General features: G+C 37.5%; 1 protein-coding gene across 7 annotated transcripts in view; it reads right to left on the bottom strand.

Moving 5' to 3' along the window:
* Positions 1–458: 458 nt before the first annotated feature.
* Positions 459–17,253, bottom strand: part of MLLT3 (MLLT3 super elongation complex subunit) — a 284,749-nt gene continuing 267,954 nt past the window's right edge. For all 7 annotated transcript variants that reach the window (XM_005581643.5, XM_074017382.1, XM_074017380.1 and 4 more), the window contains 4 exons: positions 16,289–16,388; positions 10,332–10,403; positions 9,050–9,121; positions 459–3,897 (listed from right to left, as the gene is read on the bottom strand). In XM_005581643.5, coding sequence (XP_005581700.1) covers positions 3,766–3,897; positions 9,050–9,121; positions 10,332–10,403; positions 16,289–16,388 — 376 coding nt within the window. In that variant the 3' untranslated portion in view covers positions 459–3,765. The remainder of the gene's footprint in view (positions 3,898–9,049; positions 9,122–10,331; positions 10,404–16,288; positions 16,389–17,253) is intronic.

The raw sequence follows: 17,253 nt of genomic DNA, 5'->3' as shown, positions 1-17,253 counted from the left end.
AAGAGGTTAAAAGATGTAGACTTCCAGCCCAAGACTAGACTAAACCATGGGAACAGACTCCTTAACATTCACTGCAGCTGTAGTAGTCTCTACATCATAGTCATAGTTTAGAGCAACAGTCCAAAGCAAGATTACTCTGATAATATATATGTGTGTATATATATATGTATATATAAATATAGGAGCAGTACATAGCATTAGTACACAAAAAGCTAAAGGTGGAAAGTAATAAGCATACAGCAAATTACTCCAGAGCGGATCACTTCTACAGTGACAAAAATAAACACGAGCCACCAAATAGACACTGACTGTTTCCAACACTGGACATCCAACTCCATTAAGTAGGCAGAGTTAAAACATTTAAGGGTAAAGTCTCTCTTAAACAAGTATATTAACTACATTTGTGGAGCCTGAAGTGGTAAATGGGATGTTATACAGGCCTAAAATTGTTTCTTCTCTTTTTCTAAAAAGATTAGGTGGGTCTGTAAAAGACATGGGCAAAAAACACTTTTTTTTTTTTTTTTTTTTTTGGTTGAAGAAACTTTTTACTGGAAGAAATCCAATATTATTGGCTGTTTCCACCAAAGGGTGAATATTCAGATTAGAGAGATTTGCCTAGCAATTTAAAATGTTTAGGACACTCTGAGATATTTTTTCCTAAAGTTTTTGTCTCCTGATCTGAAGTTTTTATAGTCTTCCCTTGATACTATATGAACGCATATATAGAAATACCCATTTGTCTGTATTAAGATCGACAGAGACAGATTATGCTGAGGATCATGAAATAACTGCAAAATATTGTTGCTAACATGACTGTTACATCCAAAGACAGAAGGACCCCCAAACCCACCAACACACATCCTGCTGCAAAACCAGAGGCAAAAGCTAAGTTATAAGGGGGTATAGGGGTGGGAGTTCTGTACATATATTTTTTCCCCTGGCTAATCACTGAGGAAAAAAATTTTTTAAAGTTTATCATACTCTGGCTGGTTCAAACCATATCCACATTCACCCAATTAATTTTATTTGAAACATCTATTTATATATGTACACCAAAGAAATTAAACCCTGCCATTTTCCCTTTGTGCTTAAGAAACCAGAGCCACTGTTAGGGTACTCATGTGTCAAATATATTCTTAATAGGCTTCAAAGTTGGGTGCATATAAATGTGACAGAACTGAAGGGGTTACTTTAAGAGAGGTATTATAACTACTTGAAATTAATTCAAAGGGATCTTTTTATTTCTGTATTTAAAAAAGAGATGAGAGCAAGATTACCACTTCAAAAAAAATAACATAACTCTCACTCTTAATTTTGTGAAAAACTTATTTTGCTATCTTGATGAGTAGAAGATGGGTAAGTTTTTCTGATTTTTATCAATTTACAAACTTACATTTTAGGATATTCTGAAGAAATTAACTTTATTCCCTAATTTTCAAGTCTAAAGTTTATCATATAATGGCTGCCCTACTTATCATCCTTTTTGTTTGGTCATTTCTTATCTTACCTAGTTTCTTGGTTAGTAACTTAAGGGAAAAAATTTTACATTGGCAAATCATATTTTTTGCCCCGCAATTTAGTTACAGAAATAAAAATGGCCCAAACTACATATACACGTTTCTAGTTAAACTACACAGATATATTAACTACACAGATATAAACCACATAAACCTCTGCCTTGATCAGAATATGTAAGCAGTTAGAAATTTTAAAATATTTTTAAAATTTGCAACATTTCCATATAAACATTACCCTCCCCTTCCAACTATAAAGTTAAAAACAAAACACAACTGAAACCACACAATTCATCAATCACCTAATGTCCAAAATGACTCAAAGTTTCTCTGCACATCAAGAAGTGGACAATACAACAAATGCTTCAAGTACGGTTCATGCCAATCATCATTAAGAATCATAACATTATTGACAAAGTACACTTGTCCTCTGGGAGGACGCTTCAGAGAAATAATTTACAAGGAGCATGGCTGTATTATAATTTTTTTAAAGGAAAAATAGTTTCTTTGGATAGAAAGAAACAGTGTAAAAAATCCCCTTTTTAAAATGCAGAAATAACTCCATTATCAATCTGCATTTATATAACTGCCCAAAAGAATGGGTCTGGAAAGACCATTTTCTGTACAGACACGAGTTAATCTCTGTATGAAAAGACAGCATCTGGCATGGGAAAAAACAAGGGAGATACTGGTCTATTAGCACACATAGAGACTTTCTTAAGGCTGATCCAGTGACGAACCTTTGGATCCAGAAGTATTTCTTCATTTCTCTTCTTTTCAGTTGAATTTCTAGTAAAAACTTGGAAGATGAGCTGTTCTTACTTTTCATTTCTCCACTTATGGAGAAGATGGAATAATGATACCAAAAGTACTTTGGTTTTGTTCTTTTAAAAATAATTTGCTTTCTTTTGCATGCCACAGGACAGATTTCTAGTTTCAAAACACGGGTACAATGAGAACAAAAATATCCCCCCATCCCCAATCATCTTTCACCAATACAAGAAATCCTTCTGGAAATATTAGTAAGCGACTAAACAGGTATTGAACCACTGAATCTACAAGTTAATACATAATCTGTTATGGCAGAATAACCAAGAATTTTACCCCAAAGAAAGATTTTAATTTTTTCAAATATAAAAGTGTCTAAGAGAATCATATGTGAACAAACAAAAATCTCTGATTCCAGGTTTTTAGGATAAAGATGAGTAACACACTGGCAGCTGAAGAAAGCTGAAACTCTTACTAATAAATAGATCCAAGTTTCCAAATTAAGAATTTCTACAACATTTTCTTTTAGAAAACAGGACCAGAATTCCTTTTTTTTTTTTAAATGATGATCCTGTGGAATGCCTTTACTTCCATATTTACCTAGTATTATAACAGTAAAACAGACACAAGAATGTTGATGACAGCTCAACAATGCTGGATTCAGGACATTTACAGGTACACTTTTGTTTAAAAGTCCTACAAGTTTATTGACTAAGGCTAGACAGCAATTCATATGATCCTATTTGGTGCATTTTCTACCATGGTCCAAGATCATTACATGGATACAGCCAAGGACTGGGCCCCAATTTTCAGGAAAAAGACCACAAAGAAGAAAATCAAGGTGGCTATTTGGTCCCCCCAGTTGATAATCTGTGTCCTGGAACTGGAAAAACAAAAGGTGGAAAATACAGACTGCAACGAGTTAAAGGACTTGGAAAAAGTTGGTGGAAAGTGGCACGGTATACAAGTAAGGTCACTGGGCTTGGGATGGCAAGGGCGCTGCATTGAAAGAGCATCCATGGGACCAAGTACTTATAATGTCTGATGGTGTCATTCCCTCAATGACTTAGAATATCTGTATGCGATAATAAATAGATCAGTTATGTAATAAGGCAGTGTGTTGAATATGCATTCGTCCTGTGGAATGAACCACCACAGAGAGATACATGATACCATACACATTCTTTGAGTTTTCTTGTGTTGTGTTTGATTTGTTTGTTTTCAAGGCTATCCAGGCTAACTCTTCCCGGGGATTTCCTTGGAGAGAAGAGTGGTCCGCTGAGGCTGGTTTGCTTTAACCTCTCCTTTATCAAGAGATGATGACTGGCTTTAAAGAAAAATAAAGCTGAAGGTTGTTTGATTTTTATTTTTTCCCTTTTGGTTGCATCATTCTGAGTGTTTTCATATAAACAACAACAACAAAAAATCACAACCAAAGAAAAAAAAAACACAATAGTTTTTGATGCATCCAGTTGTTATATCCTCAGGATGTTCCAGATGTTTCCAGGTAACTCTGTAGTTTACGGACTGTGGTTTTGTCCAGCGAGCAAAGATCAAAATCAAATGTTGTGTTTGTGATATGAAAGTGTCCAGTTTCTTCTATAAGGTTCACGATCTAGAGGAGTGAAGAAGAGAAAGTTTGGGCAATAAGCAGCAAACATCAAAAGGCAAAGAGAGAGTAATAGAGGGGCGATCAAATATGGAATGAAGTGATAAATATGCGTATTTATAGCAACAAGGTCCCATACCATGAATAGCATTAAATTGTCTCAGTCAACTTGATAAGTCAAAGGTATATTAAGCCTTAGAAATTCCCAGTGAGAACTTGTCTTGCTTTTCATACCCTTTAAACTCATTCCTGCTTTCAAGTCGTGAACAGAATATTTAACTGTGAGTGAGCAGTTAGGGGGAGATAACATTTCAAGACCCCTTTAAAAATTAGTTACTGACTCAACAGACAGTGATTATACTTAATAAACATAAGAAAAATCCAGCCTAGAAATAACAAAACTACTTTTACTTCAGTACAAACACATACACACACACCGCTATATAAAATCATTTTCCTTTATCATTATATAATTGTTAATAATTTGGAAAACCTCATTTCTTCTTGTATTGGCTCCAACTTTCAGAAAAATGTTAAATGACAGAGGTGATGGTTACTGTTTTAGGTGGGGAGGGAGTCAGAAGAAAACCTTACTTGCTTAAACCATTAGACTCAAGGTTCTGTTACATGCATCAAGAAATTCTTAGAAGGGGTATACCCAATTGTGGTTAAAGTGTTACATTTATGTAAAAATTTATCCAACAAGATCTTATTGACACTAAAACATCTAAAATGGACACTCATTTGTTTTATTAGTTATTAGTAATAGAACTTTCAGCAAGTCATCCACACATATCCACATACATACAGAAGCACAAACACACAGCTATGCCCAATCATATACTTACTATATAATTAACATCGATTGAACTAAGACTATGTATTTTCTGGAATAAATTTTTAGTTTTGCCATTTTGTGCAAAAATACTATGGATCTAGTGAAAATGTGTAAATTTTGGGATGGAAACAAGTAGTCTCTTCAGAGCTATTATAATTTCAAATTTATACAATGGAAATAACAAGCTGACCAGAATTTGACTCCTTCCCCCAGCCAGCTGCCCAGTAGGTAACTGACAAAGCATTTAGAATAGAGTTCTGGATTTGGTATATCAAGTTCTGACTCTGCTCACTCTTTCAATGGTATTAGAACATCATAACTTTTGAGCCTCAGTTTCCTCATCTGGAAAATGGGAGTAATGCTACTTATTCTACTTGTGCAAGTTTGGGCAGATGATCAAATAAGATATCATAAGCAAAGCTTCTTATAAATGGTAAATTGCTACCTAAGTCAGGATAACATGATTATGATTACCTTATAAACTGATCCTTAATTATCTGGGAGGTAACTAAACTGCACATGAATTATAGACCTGATGCTTTTTCCTCCCGCCCCCAGTGAGTGTTAGCCATTTCATTAGCACTAAAATAAATAAGGCAAGAAAATGCAGAAACGAAAACTCAGAAAGGCCTGCTTGAATAAAAAAAAAATTGTAACTAATTCTTTTAAGAAAACAGTTTTCCATGACCCAATATAGTTGTTCCCTAATTATTTAACAGCAAATAGAAAACTGGGCAATAAAAAAATTCCTTCTAGAAAAAAGCTACTTAATTTTAAAGCATATAAACACTTTTGCCTACTAGAAACTTGAGCCCGGGCATTTCTCATGCATTGTGCTATCTTGCAGATCTCCAGTATTTCCATCACCAACCCCTACTTCCTCTATCAGCGTGCTGCGCCCGGCCTGCAGCCACACATGCACAACGATATAACGGGGATCTGATAAATCTAACTAAATGAGCCCCACATTTTTATGGGAGCCCATAAGAATACATCAAGGTAGATGCAGAAACAGCCTTAATGTAGTAGCAGTGGCAGCAGTTGGGGAGTTGGGAATTATTTGCCAAAGGGAACAGCATTAATGATTTGAATTATTAGAGCATGTGCCCACATCCTCATTTAAGTAAGGGCTCCATAAAGAAAAATAAGTGTGCATTCCTTTCCAGGAATCCTGATAGTCAGATCAGAAACAACGTTAACATGCTTTATTCCATTGATACAGGCCACAAAGCCTGAACATACCCCACGAGTGCCTGAAGAACTCCACTCTGCCTTTCTACAGGAATACCCTCTTTGCTGATGCAGTGTGGCTTGACCTTGATGTCATTACTCTGCATCATAGTACAATAATTAATGTCTGTCCAAAACAATAATAATAGTAGATAGAGTGACTGCAGATAAGAAAAACAGGCAATCGGGTACATATGGGTAGTGGAAAAGGAAGAGTGTGTAAACTGCTTAACTCACTCTTCAGATGATGGTTGTTGTGAAAACATTCATGATGGATTATTTCCTGTCACATCAGCCTTTTAAGGGGTACTACGCAGGCTGCTGGATGTCTCATTTTGTTTTAAACAGGGTGAGATGCACTTGTCAGATCTGTGGCTCCCTTCCCCAATTTGTAATTATAAAAAGGTAAATGCACTGATTTTAGTCTGATTATAGTTTCAAAAACCAGGGTTCTTTCCATGTGAAGCAGCGTCTCCTCTGTGTGAGAAGTAATGAACAGACTTTACTTTAACTGCTTCTCTATGGAGTAGAGCCAGGTCTGGGATAACACAGGTCTTCCCATAGAATGGCCTCTACTATGGTCTGGAAAGCACTGACTACCACCACATAAAAATGTGTGCCCTACCCTTGGTTAAGGGGTAGGCCATCAGGCTCAAATCTATAAGGGGTGCTGAGATATGACAAGTTATTTCCCAGGATGGAGAACATCATTTTCAGCAGAACACTTCTCAGGGAGACTTCTCTGGGTTCTTAGAAGGAATATTCTAATATGCCACGGATTCCCCATTCCCTGCAGACAATTCGAAAAGAATGATGGCTGGATTCTAAATTGCTAAACTAAGCAATTTAGTTTCCTCTAAGGAAACCTGGTTTCCCACAGAGTTTTCTTCTCCCAGACGTGGATGCAAATCCAGGCTTAGAATGAATTGCTGGGGATGTTAGATGTGTTCAATGTCACTTTCCAAATAAATGTGGAACATGTGGTTTAAAGATGAATCAAATTATTCATCAGTTCTAGGTAATCACTTCTCTTGATCTGACTGTGTCTACTCTATTGTATTTATACCCTTTGAAAAAGTGGCTTAGGAACACAGGCTCCTTGATCCAATGCTGTCTGTTCATTAAACTAGCTGCCGAGTGCCAGGACTGCATGCCCCCAGAGTAAAACAAAGCTATTAACCACTTTTTGTGAGCCAAATAAAATTGTCAGGCCAGATTTTTGGACAGGATGCATTTAACAGGGAAGGACCTAGATGTGATCCTGGGCCCACTAGAAATTCTGCTTCAGGTGTTCAAGTCTGCACGGCAGAGAATACGTAGACTTCGTGGAATGCATTCCATGAGATGAGCAGCCCTCAAGGTGGAGAATAACATTAGTCCTCAATAGTGCTATGTTTTACAAAAGGAATTAATTAAGCAGTAAACCGTGACAGGACATGCATCATGGTATCATAATCACAAGCCTCAGCTGCATTACAAGGCAAAAGGCCAAAGACTGAGAGCTTTCAACTGGCCTGGGAATGCAATTAGGGTGAAATGCTGTGTGCCCTGGAGTGCCTTTATGCCAGGTTAAAAATTCATAGATATTACTCTCTCCCTCTAGAATACTAAAATAATCCACTTGGATGGAATTCTCCAGTAAGCCACCTTCCTTCACAATTCTTATAAGGTCAAAATAAAGGACAACATTAAATTGGGAATGCCAATGACACCCCAAGGTAAGATCTGCCCAATAGCCTAGTATCCTTGACTCACTGGCAAGGCTTTCTTTGTGAAGATGTCCCAACCCTGTACAAACATCTGTCCCACCTCCTATGAGACTTACTATTTGGGCCCAGCTTGGGTATAAATAACTTTGTTGGACAGTTGCTCCACAGTGCCTCAGAGCTGGTGTTTGGGAAGAGATGAGAAAGATCATGCAACAGCTCTGCAATTAGCATTATGCCAGCCCCAAATATGTGGTAAGTGACAGGTAAAACAACGTTCAGTTCTTCAAAAGAGGCCTAAGAAGAATATTAGCGAAGTACTACACCACCACTTATGGTAGGCCAATCAAGTCCTGCTTCCTTACCCATACTAATTAAAAAGAAACTGCAAGAAATGCAACTTATCTGCAATTAAGAATCATAGGTCTGTAGTCTTTTGTTCAAATCTAAAACTCTAGAAGGGTTAAAAAGCTTATCAGGCCAGTCAGGAAACTTGGCAAGTTTGAGATTATGTATTTAGAGATGTAAGCAAAAATGTACACAGAATATAAATGTGACCCCCAGCCACTAAATGTTTAAAAAAAACACACACACACATACACACACACACACACAGCTGGGGTAGATTAAGTATTAATGTCAAGTCATTTGAAAGTAGTAAAACAAAAAAAAGAAATTCAAACAGTGAAACAATCTACATATCTGCCCTGGAATTTAGAACACACATTCTACTCTTTGGGTGTTAAAAAAAAATTACCAATAGCTGCTGGTAATGCAACAGAGGCATACATCATTAACTAGATGAAAATGAAAAACCACCCTTCTTATCTTATTAAAACATCAAATTGTATTAATAGAAGTTTCCCCAATTTACAAGTATTCCACAGTTGAGTTCATAATAATAGAATGTACGTTGTACAAGATAAGGGAAATGAAGAAAATACTTATTTTCCTTAGAATATCATTGGCAAAGGTTACTAAATTGAATCACAAATGTTTACAACACTTAGCTCAAATTCTTATCACCGTTTTCCCATGAAACCAGAAGCCTGGCCTCAAAGGTTTTTGCATTCCTACTGTCCCCTCCCTCAGCCCACATTACACCAGCCAGCTGAGGGATCACTACAATCCAGCATCACTTCCCAAATTGCCCAGATCTCATCATCCACAGCACTAAAGGAGGGAGAATAATTGCCATAGAGCTCCAACGCAGACTTCTAGGTGGCCTCAGAAATGAGAACCCTTCCCAAATACGTCTATAGGTGGCATTCGCCAGATTCTGATAGCGTGGGGCTGCAGTGGCCTCCAGGTGCTATCACACTACTGCAGGACAAACCAAGTCTTGATGTTTCTGGAAAGGGTTGTGCTAAAAAGCATTTCTCACCTGCTGCAGAATGTGTCTTTCCCTCAGCGTCATTAACCTTCTGTGAAGCTCTACCAGTTCATCTAGGTATGCCTGAAAGAGAAGAATGTCCCCCAAAAGGACAAGCACTTTAAGAATTAGTTCAAAAATAAATGAGTATGTAAGTAAAAACACACAAGCAGCAGCAGTTGGAGGTTCTCATTATACCACTCCAGTCCAGGCTGTGTGCACTTAGTGCCCAAAGGCCTCTGCAGACCAAGCCTGTCTCAGACCAGCCATTACCTTTATCATGCCAACTTTAAAAACGGAGTTGGAGGGAATTCTTGGACTTAATTGCTCTTATGAAGATTCAAGTCAGTAGACTCACTTTCCTCCAACAATATCTCTATAAAAGGTAGGGAAATTCAATGCTAAATTGTGAGTTTAAACATGTTAACAAAGGCTACTTTCATACTTTTTTTTTTCCATTCTTGAATCTCAGAAGGTTTCTAAGAGAAAAAAAATTCTAAGTTTGAATATGGAAACAACAATGTACATTACCAATTAAGTCAGGGCAATTTTGTGGGGGTTTTCCTGTTTGTTTGTTTTTGTTTTAAAAAGGCTTCCTGGTCATACCAAACATTGCAGTAAGCAATGCCAGCAAGTGACAGAAGAACAGAAGAATGTATTATGAAAAACAGGGATCACCAATTATCATCTGATTTGTGAAGAGCTCCCCTGAAAGGGGAGAGGGGGTACCTCTCTTTCCATATGCTCAGACTCACAAGTCTTTGTTAGCATAATTGCATGGGTGCCCCCAGCACCATTTGCAATAAAGGCAAATGAAAGATTTGTGAAGCATTACAGAGGTCTGCCCTGGCCCTACAAAGCAGGGTTAGGGCCCTGCCCAAATCAGGTAACTTAACCCCATTAGGTCTTATAGTCAGATTTCAGAAGCATGATGCACACTCTGGGAAAACAAACTGCACTAGCATCAGATGTCTTGCTCATCTACATCTGAGATTCCTTAACCGGCTACCTCTACCACAATTCTCTTACTTCCCAATTCAATGTGCCTGAAATCCCTTGGCAATGTAGGCAACACGGCATATGACAGCATAAGGCCAAGCTTAATACTGAAGATATAAACAACACATGGAAAACATACTACAAAGCACTGGGACGAAATACTCATCATTTGGGCATCTTGGGCACTTTGATAAAGAAAATGAAAGGAGAACCAGCAAGGATGATCAAGGGGAACACAAAGAAACGGAAGGCTTGTCAGTGTTGGAGCTCTGCTAGTAACAGACTGGAAACCTACCTTGTCACATTCACCATTCTTTATTTGCTTATCTGATTTGCTTTGCTTTATTGGACTTTTGACTTCAAGAATCTAGGGATCAAAGAGAACACTGTGTTAAATTTTATTTCAAACATCTCTTAGCTAACCAGCCACATTAAACAAAGGCACTCACTGAATGAAATGTACAGTAACATTTACTTTCCAAATAGCATTTCTTTTCTATACATTTTTCTTCTTCTCTCTAATCTTATTTTCCTTGGAAAATAAATTACTTAGATCTGAAATGCTGAGTCAGAGGAGTAGAACTAAAAAAAACAGTTGATGATAAGGAAATTGATCTAAGCTTCCAAGGCTGCTTCTCTTTTGCGACAACACTCTCACCATATGTATAGCAGCTGAGTTATGCTGAGATTATAGTTCCCTCTGGCAAGAATTTTTTTCCTATTCATTCTGCTGTTTCAGCATGACTACTAGTGCTCAGTATGCTAGGGATGACAAAAACAAATACTCAAATGCCCTTTTTAGTACCTAACTTTCACATTCTAAAATTACTCATGTGCACAAAACTGATGCAGCTTTGGAAATGAAGATGGCCATGAGTTATACTAGTTGCTCCCAATTTGGGATCCTCCAACTCAAGAAATAAAGAGATAGGACTATCTTTTGTGTTTTAAGAAACGATATGTTTACCCTTGGTAAAACGCCAAGTGCTTTCCCTTTTATCTGGACTGATTACAACTTAAGTTATGAATAGTTTTACGTACTGTACAGAAGCTTTGGTGGGAAGCTATGTTTCTACTTAATAAAAAGGAGAAGCAAATTATTATTTAATAAATGCAGCTGATTTCTTTGACAGCATCTTCAAAACTGAGGATTAAAAGGGAAGTATTTTTAAATGGCCCTCACTTGAAAAAGCTTGAAGCCACTAAATTTATAAATGATGAGTGCTTACAAATGTGTATAAACACAAAAAGCAAAGTAATTTGTATTTTTCATTATAACTCATTATGAAGTGAGTTGTTATAATTGGAGACTAATATTAGAGGAGGAAAATGCCAAATAAAGGACCTACTTTATCTTAAGAAGTTTTATATTCCTACTGTTCTCTTTATCCATTCTCTGCCCTAACTTAGTAACAGTTCTGTCCACAAGTTTACTACATTCCATAACATAAAGATTTTAAGAATAAGTCCACTTTTAATCTGTAACGGTAAGAGCACTGATTAGGCTCAGAAGCCCAAGTTCAAGTCTCAGCCTTATCATTTAATATTTTCGGACTGCAAAGGATGAAATGGGAGAAATGAACAAGATAACACCCAGATTCCCATTCAGTTTTAACATTTTATACTACTAATAAACATTTTATTGGATGAGGATAGGAACATGACATCCTGGAAAAGACCAAATACTCAAAGGGCAAATTTTTATTTTAATTGAGAATAATGCATGGGTAAAAAGTGTCTTTCTAACAGTCTTTCCTGAGAATCATGCTTTTTTCATCATTTTTACTATGAAGATAACCAAAAGACTAATTTGACCAGGCTAACTTAAAATACAATACTTTTGGCAACACAGGGAAATTACTTATTAGCAGAGGCAAGGCAATCATTTTTAACATGCTCCACTGTAAAGGAAACCAAATTCTCCACTACATTCAGAATGTCCTCCTCCATTGTTGTTGGAAGTGAGACCTCACGGGAAAAATCAGCGCTGAGACCTAAGAGTAAGCAGGTCAGTAGATGGCACTCCTCGCCAACTCAGATACTGGGCTGGGCATGCAGAGACAATCCGCTGAGATTTCAGGCAAGAAAGAAAAAAAAAAGTCCCTGCCTGCTTGCCTTGTGCATTACAGAACTGAATTTTGTTCCCATCATATCCCGCTGCCTCCCACGATCCCCTCCTCCAACTCCTGTACTCTGGGTGTTGAAGTGACTTGAGGACGCTGTATTTGCAATAGAACTTTGCTAACTAGGTTTAGAAAGTTCTGCCACCTTTTCTTCAAAGCAGAAAATAGAACATTTGGACGCTTAAGTCCCACCCCGCACATTCCGTAAGTGCTACAGCACAGAAGGCCAAAATACATTGAAATCCTAGTTTCTTTCTTCTGAAGCTGCAGTGGCAGGAACAAAAGCTCTGGGTGTCAGTGACCCGCCTCAAGTTACTGAGTGGCTGCCCAGAGAGGGCTCAGTTAATCTTCCTTCTTTGATCTCTCCCTGCTCCAAAATAAACAGCTTTGTCAAAACCTCATTCTGAGAGAGCTGAGCCCTGCTGAAGACAATTGTTTTATTTATGATCATTTCTTATCTTTAGGGAAACAACTCCAGAATAAAAAAGTACAACACCTTGTCTTCCACAGGCTTATTTTAAACCAGTTTAACGGATAGACTCTTTTTAATTTCATTCAACATGCCTTGCAGGCTGATAGGTGATTTATGATATTCTGAATATTAACTCGGGTCCAATGGATCACTTCCTTCCTTCAAGTCCTTTCTCCCCTCCTTCCCTGCCAAGCTTTTGGCTAAAAAAGATGTGGTATTTTGTTTTTGTTTGAACTTCACATAAGGGAGGTTTGGAGTGAAAAAACCATCTTTGGTTGAAATGATGCAACACTCTTTATTATTCCCTATTAAACTGTACTGAGAGAAGCAGAGCCACCCAGACTGCCTAGCTACTCCATTTATAGATACAGCAGTCTCTGAAAATAGAAGAATTGTGGTTTAGTAGCACTTTTGTCTTTAATCTGAGAAAATGTCTTGACAAACTTTCAAGATTATATTTTTCTGTAACCCTTTATGAAGAATGACAACTCAGTTATTCACAGATGGATTCTCTACTGATAGATCTTTCATGCTAATGACAGTAGCTCCCAACAATACTCAGGTTAATTACTTGCTTGGTTGACGTGCGACTCTATGTTCACTTTTATTCAGTATGAAAATGTTTGACTCCATTAGTACTTCCCCTCTTCTCTAGTCCTGGAAGATTTGAGAAAAGGCAATGGACAATTCAGCTTTGCCTGGTACTTTACCAAACTCAGAGATCATTATCAATTCATAGAGAGAGAACAGGAGAGGCGTATGGAAGAAGGAAACTCAGAGTGTTCCCATTTTGGAGTTAGTCCTTCCAAGTATGTTCTCAACTCTTTATTTATTGTGAAAATTCAGATTCATACTCTTTCTCTATCCCTGTCTCTCTCCACCTACTTTTCTCCCTCCCTCCTGCACACATACACACACATTCAAATACGACTAAAAAGTCATTCCAGAGTGAAATTTAGTTGACTTCTAGATTTTAAAGAAATTTTTACTCTCTTACACCATCAACTTAGAGAATTAAGATATACTAGTAATTTTTTTTAAGTCCCAGAAGCTTGACTTAAAAGAGATAGCATCACACCTGACCCCAGTGCAAGTGATTTGAGGGGCTAGGAAATCAATACTAAACAAGGTTTAAGAAACCGTTTCTTGTCCTCTTGGCTCCAAGACAGCTCTAAGGAGGTAAGCCTTCCCATGGTATATATATTTCCTAACCCAGACTAGCTAAAAGTGGAAGTATATGAACTTTCTTACCATGCTTACAGGTGCATGGAGAAAGTGACACATAATAGAGTATTACTGGCAGACTGATGATTCATATGTGTGAAGCGACATTTGCCAAATAAACACGCCAAGGAACCAGAGGTATGCTACTTAATCAGGTAAGGTAACTTTTACCCTCTCCAGATAGATGACACTATTTGTTTTTGGTTTTGTTTTGCTAGACAGGTAAAAAACAGTCTGACAAAGAGTCTAAACCTTTCCCTAAAGCCAAGGTCAGTTCAAGACTGCTCATTCAGGAAGGGCTTAGGGGAAGCCATAAGGTTTGAAGGGCATGAAAGGGGCTTGTTGGAGCTGCATTCCCTAGCAAGCCCACTTTTCACTATGATTAGGAGAGATACTGAAGGAGATTAGTGAGGGGCACAAAAGCAGAGCCTAATTCCCTACACTCCTGGCCCTGCCACTGCTGTGCCCATGATACATTGTAGCTCTCATACACCACCCACTGGATACAGAAATCAAGCTGAAATAGGCTTAAGTTGGACATAAAAATATCATTGGCCGGGAGCACTGGCTCACACCTGTAATTCCAGCACTTTGGGAGGCCAAGGTGAGTGGATGATGAAGTCAAGAGATCGAGACCATCCTGGCCAACATGGTGAAACCCCGTCTCTACTAAAAGTACAAAAATTAGTTGGGCATGGTGGCATGCGCCTGTAGTCCCAGCTACTTGCGGGACTGAGGCAGGAGAATCACTTGAACCAAGGAGGCGGAGGTTGCAAGGAGCCAAGATTGTGCCATTGCACTCCAGCCTGGGCGACAAGAGCAAAACTCCATCTCAAATTTAAAAAAAAAAAAAAAAAAAAAAAAAATTCTCACCAAGGTTCAAATTCTATCCTAATGCTAGTTCTCACTGAAGCACAAATTTACAAAAGGATCCCAAATTATCTATTTAACCAGTCCAGCGTTCTCAGCTGATTGGCCATGATGTATATGTCTTTCCTCTTTTTACTTTCCTCTGAAATGCTTGACTTGTGGTGGCAGGCATCCACACCAGAGGTAAAAGTCGCCCGGGCCATGAGCACGGCTGGCCCTGAAGATGGGGAAGAGCCAGGATATGGAAAAAGAAGTAAATAACTCATTGAATACCCCATCTATAAGAGATAATGAGGAGGCTGGACTTTGATTTTTATGTAGGACACAAAGAAATTGTAGTTGAACTGTAACTGGTAAAATAAAGAGTACTGGTATCATTCCTACTTAACAAGAATGGATTTGCATTATAGACAAACCTTATAAACGAGGAATTTTAAACTACAAGAGATCTTTGCCAGTGCTTTAAATAAAATGCAAAAAGAAAAAGTCTTCAGCTATAAACTAACATTTTCCAAGTAACACAAAGACCACAAATTTAAGGGCAAGACTATCTAAAATTGAAGGACACCTGTGAAACAGAGTATTTTCAGAAAAACACAGTTGTTTAGTTTTCAAGTTAATATTCATAGAGTAACTTGAATTAAGCACTTATTGTAGAGGTCATAGGAAATCTGTTGACACTAAAAGATAAGAAAAACTTATGATAATGAGAGTATCAATTCAATGCTCAATGAGGCTTTTACATTATTCATGATACTGAAAATAGTTTATTTTAGTTGGTAAAGAAAATATCCCAATTTAATTTATTTAACAAATGCTCTTTATCATAGCCTTCAAAGTTCTGCCTAGATCTTATCCAAATAGTTGTATTTTGAGTTCACTATAAAATTAATAAGCTTTCCTTTAGCTCAAGTTGTAACAATGATAATGACCATTATTTTCTCAGCATTTTATTAATTATTCCTTAAAATCCAAGTAATAATCCTTTTATCTTGGACGAGAAAACTGAGGCCAAACACCTATAATAATAAACTACCATCAATGAGTGCCAAGTAGGGGCTGTGCACTGCCTTTTGCTCTTTATATATATTATCTGTCATCTTCCCAATAACCTAAAAGGTAGTGTTAATGTCATTTACAGATAATGAAACTGAGAATCAAAAGCTAAAAGTTAATTTTCCCACCAGTAAATTACCAGTGGTAAAGAACCAGGCTTTATACTAGCCCCAAAGGTCATATTCTTCCTAATTAAGGCACCTACTTACTGCTGAGGTGTAAAGTATACAGAAATCAGGAGTAAATGGTAAATTGGAAATACTTTTTGTCACCCTCTCTTATTGTACCAACTTAATTAACCCATTGGATGGAACATATTCATCTTCTCATGACAACAGAACCTCTTTTACCCTAACTATGTGTTTATTCCAAAGGCTGTGGCCTCCCATCTATTTGGCAACAAGAGGAAGTTTGTTTAAAATTCAGGGATGAAAGTTTTGCATGCTTTGTAAAAGTGATTACACCTAGCTCTGCAGAGTCTTGCAAAGTGCAAACCCCACAATTTACCTGGTTGTTGTTGGTTTTTAATAAGGGTGGCGGAGGTTCATGATGTAGGGGTGAAGAAGCAGAACTGCTTTCACTATCGCTGCCATCACTTAAGCTAACTCTGAAAAGAAAGAGACAAGTTATGAATATCATTACAAACAGATGATTCTTGAAATACCCATAGAAATAGGCATGGAAAACACAGAATCCAAACACTAACCCTTGACAAGTTCATTTTAACTCACAGCCACTAACATGTATTGGTACTTACTTTGTAACTGGAACTGTGTTAAGTGCTTTACCTGCCATTTCTCTTTTCATGATCTCCTGTTTCACAGATGAGTAAACTGAGACTTAGAAAGACTGGGTCATTCATCTAGGGTAACAAGTAAAAATGGTGGCTCTGGAATTCAAATACAAGCAATGTGGCCCAAAGCTAGTGCTCAGTTATTATACTTTACTGGGGTCATTTATTCATTCATCTCCCTTCTCCTGCTCTACGCACCTACTATGATCAAGCATGCTACTCAAGCTTACAGAAGGTCAGCAAAATTAAGACAGTGTGTAGATTACTACCTTTATTTTCCCTTCCTTCTCTCTGTTACAGATGAAAAAGTTACAAACGTGTCTAGAATACACGCTGCAGGGGAAGAAGCAACTACATAAATGAAACTTCATAAAGAATGTGGAAAACAGCCCTGCACCACTGACAGCACAGAGTGACATCTAAGGATTGAACATGTGGAGCCCGGCATGCTAGAACCACTACCAATCATTTCTACTGTGTCATTATTCAAGGCTGTCTCCAGTTCTCAACACTGATACAACAATTCATTGGAAATCCGCTACAACAACACAAAGAAATGGTATGTTTGGAATAACTGATTTGGAAAACTACAATGATATCTTTTAAAAATTAAACAAGCAAAGACAATACACACCACTTCCTCCCCATTTTTTCTTTTCAGAAGAAAATGGAATTTTCT

The sequence above is a fragment of the Macaca fascicularis genome, chromosome 15, assembly GCF_037993035.2.
Source record: "Macaca fascicularis isolate 582-1 chromosome 15, T2T-MFA8v1.1".
Classification (NCBI taxonomy): Eukaryota; Metazoa; Chordata; class Mammalia; order Primates; family Cercopithecidae; genus Macaca; species Macaca fascicularis.
Note: the sequence above shows the minus strand (reverse complement) of the source record. Positions and strands in the feature narration are given on the sequence as shown.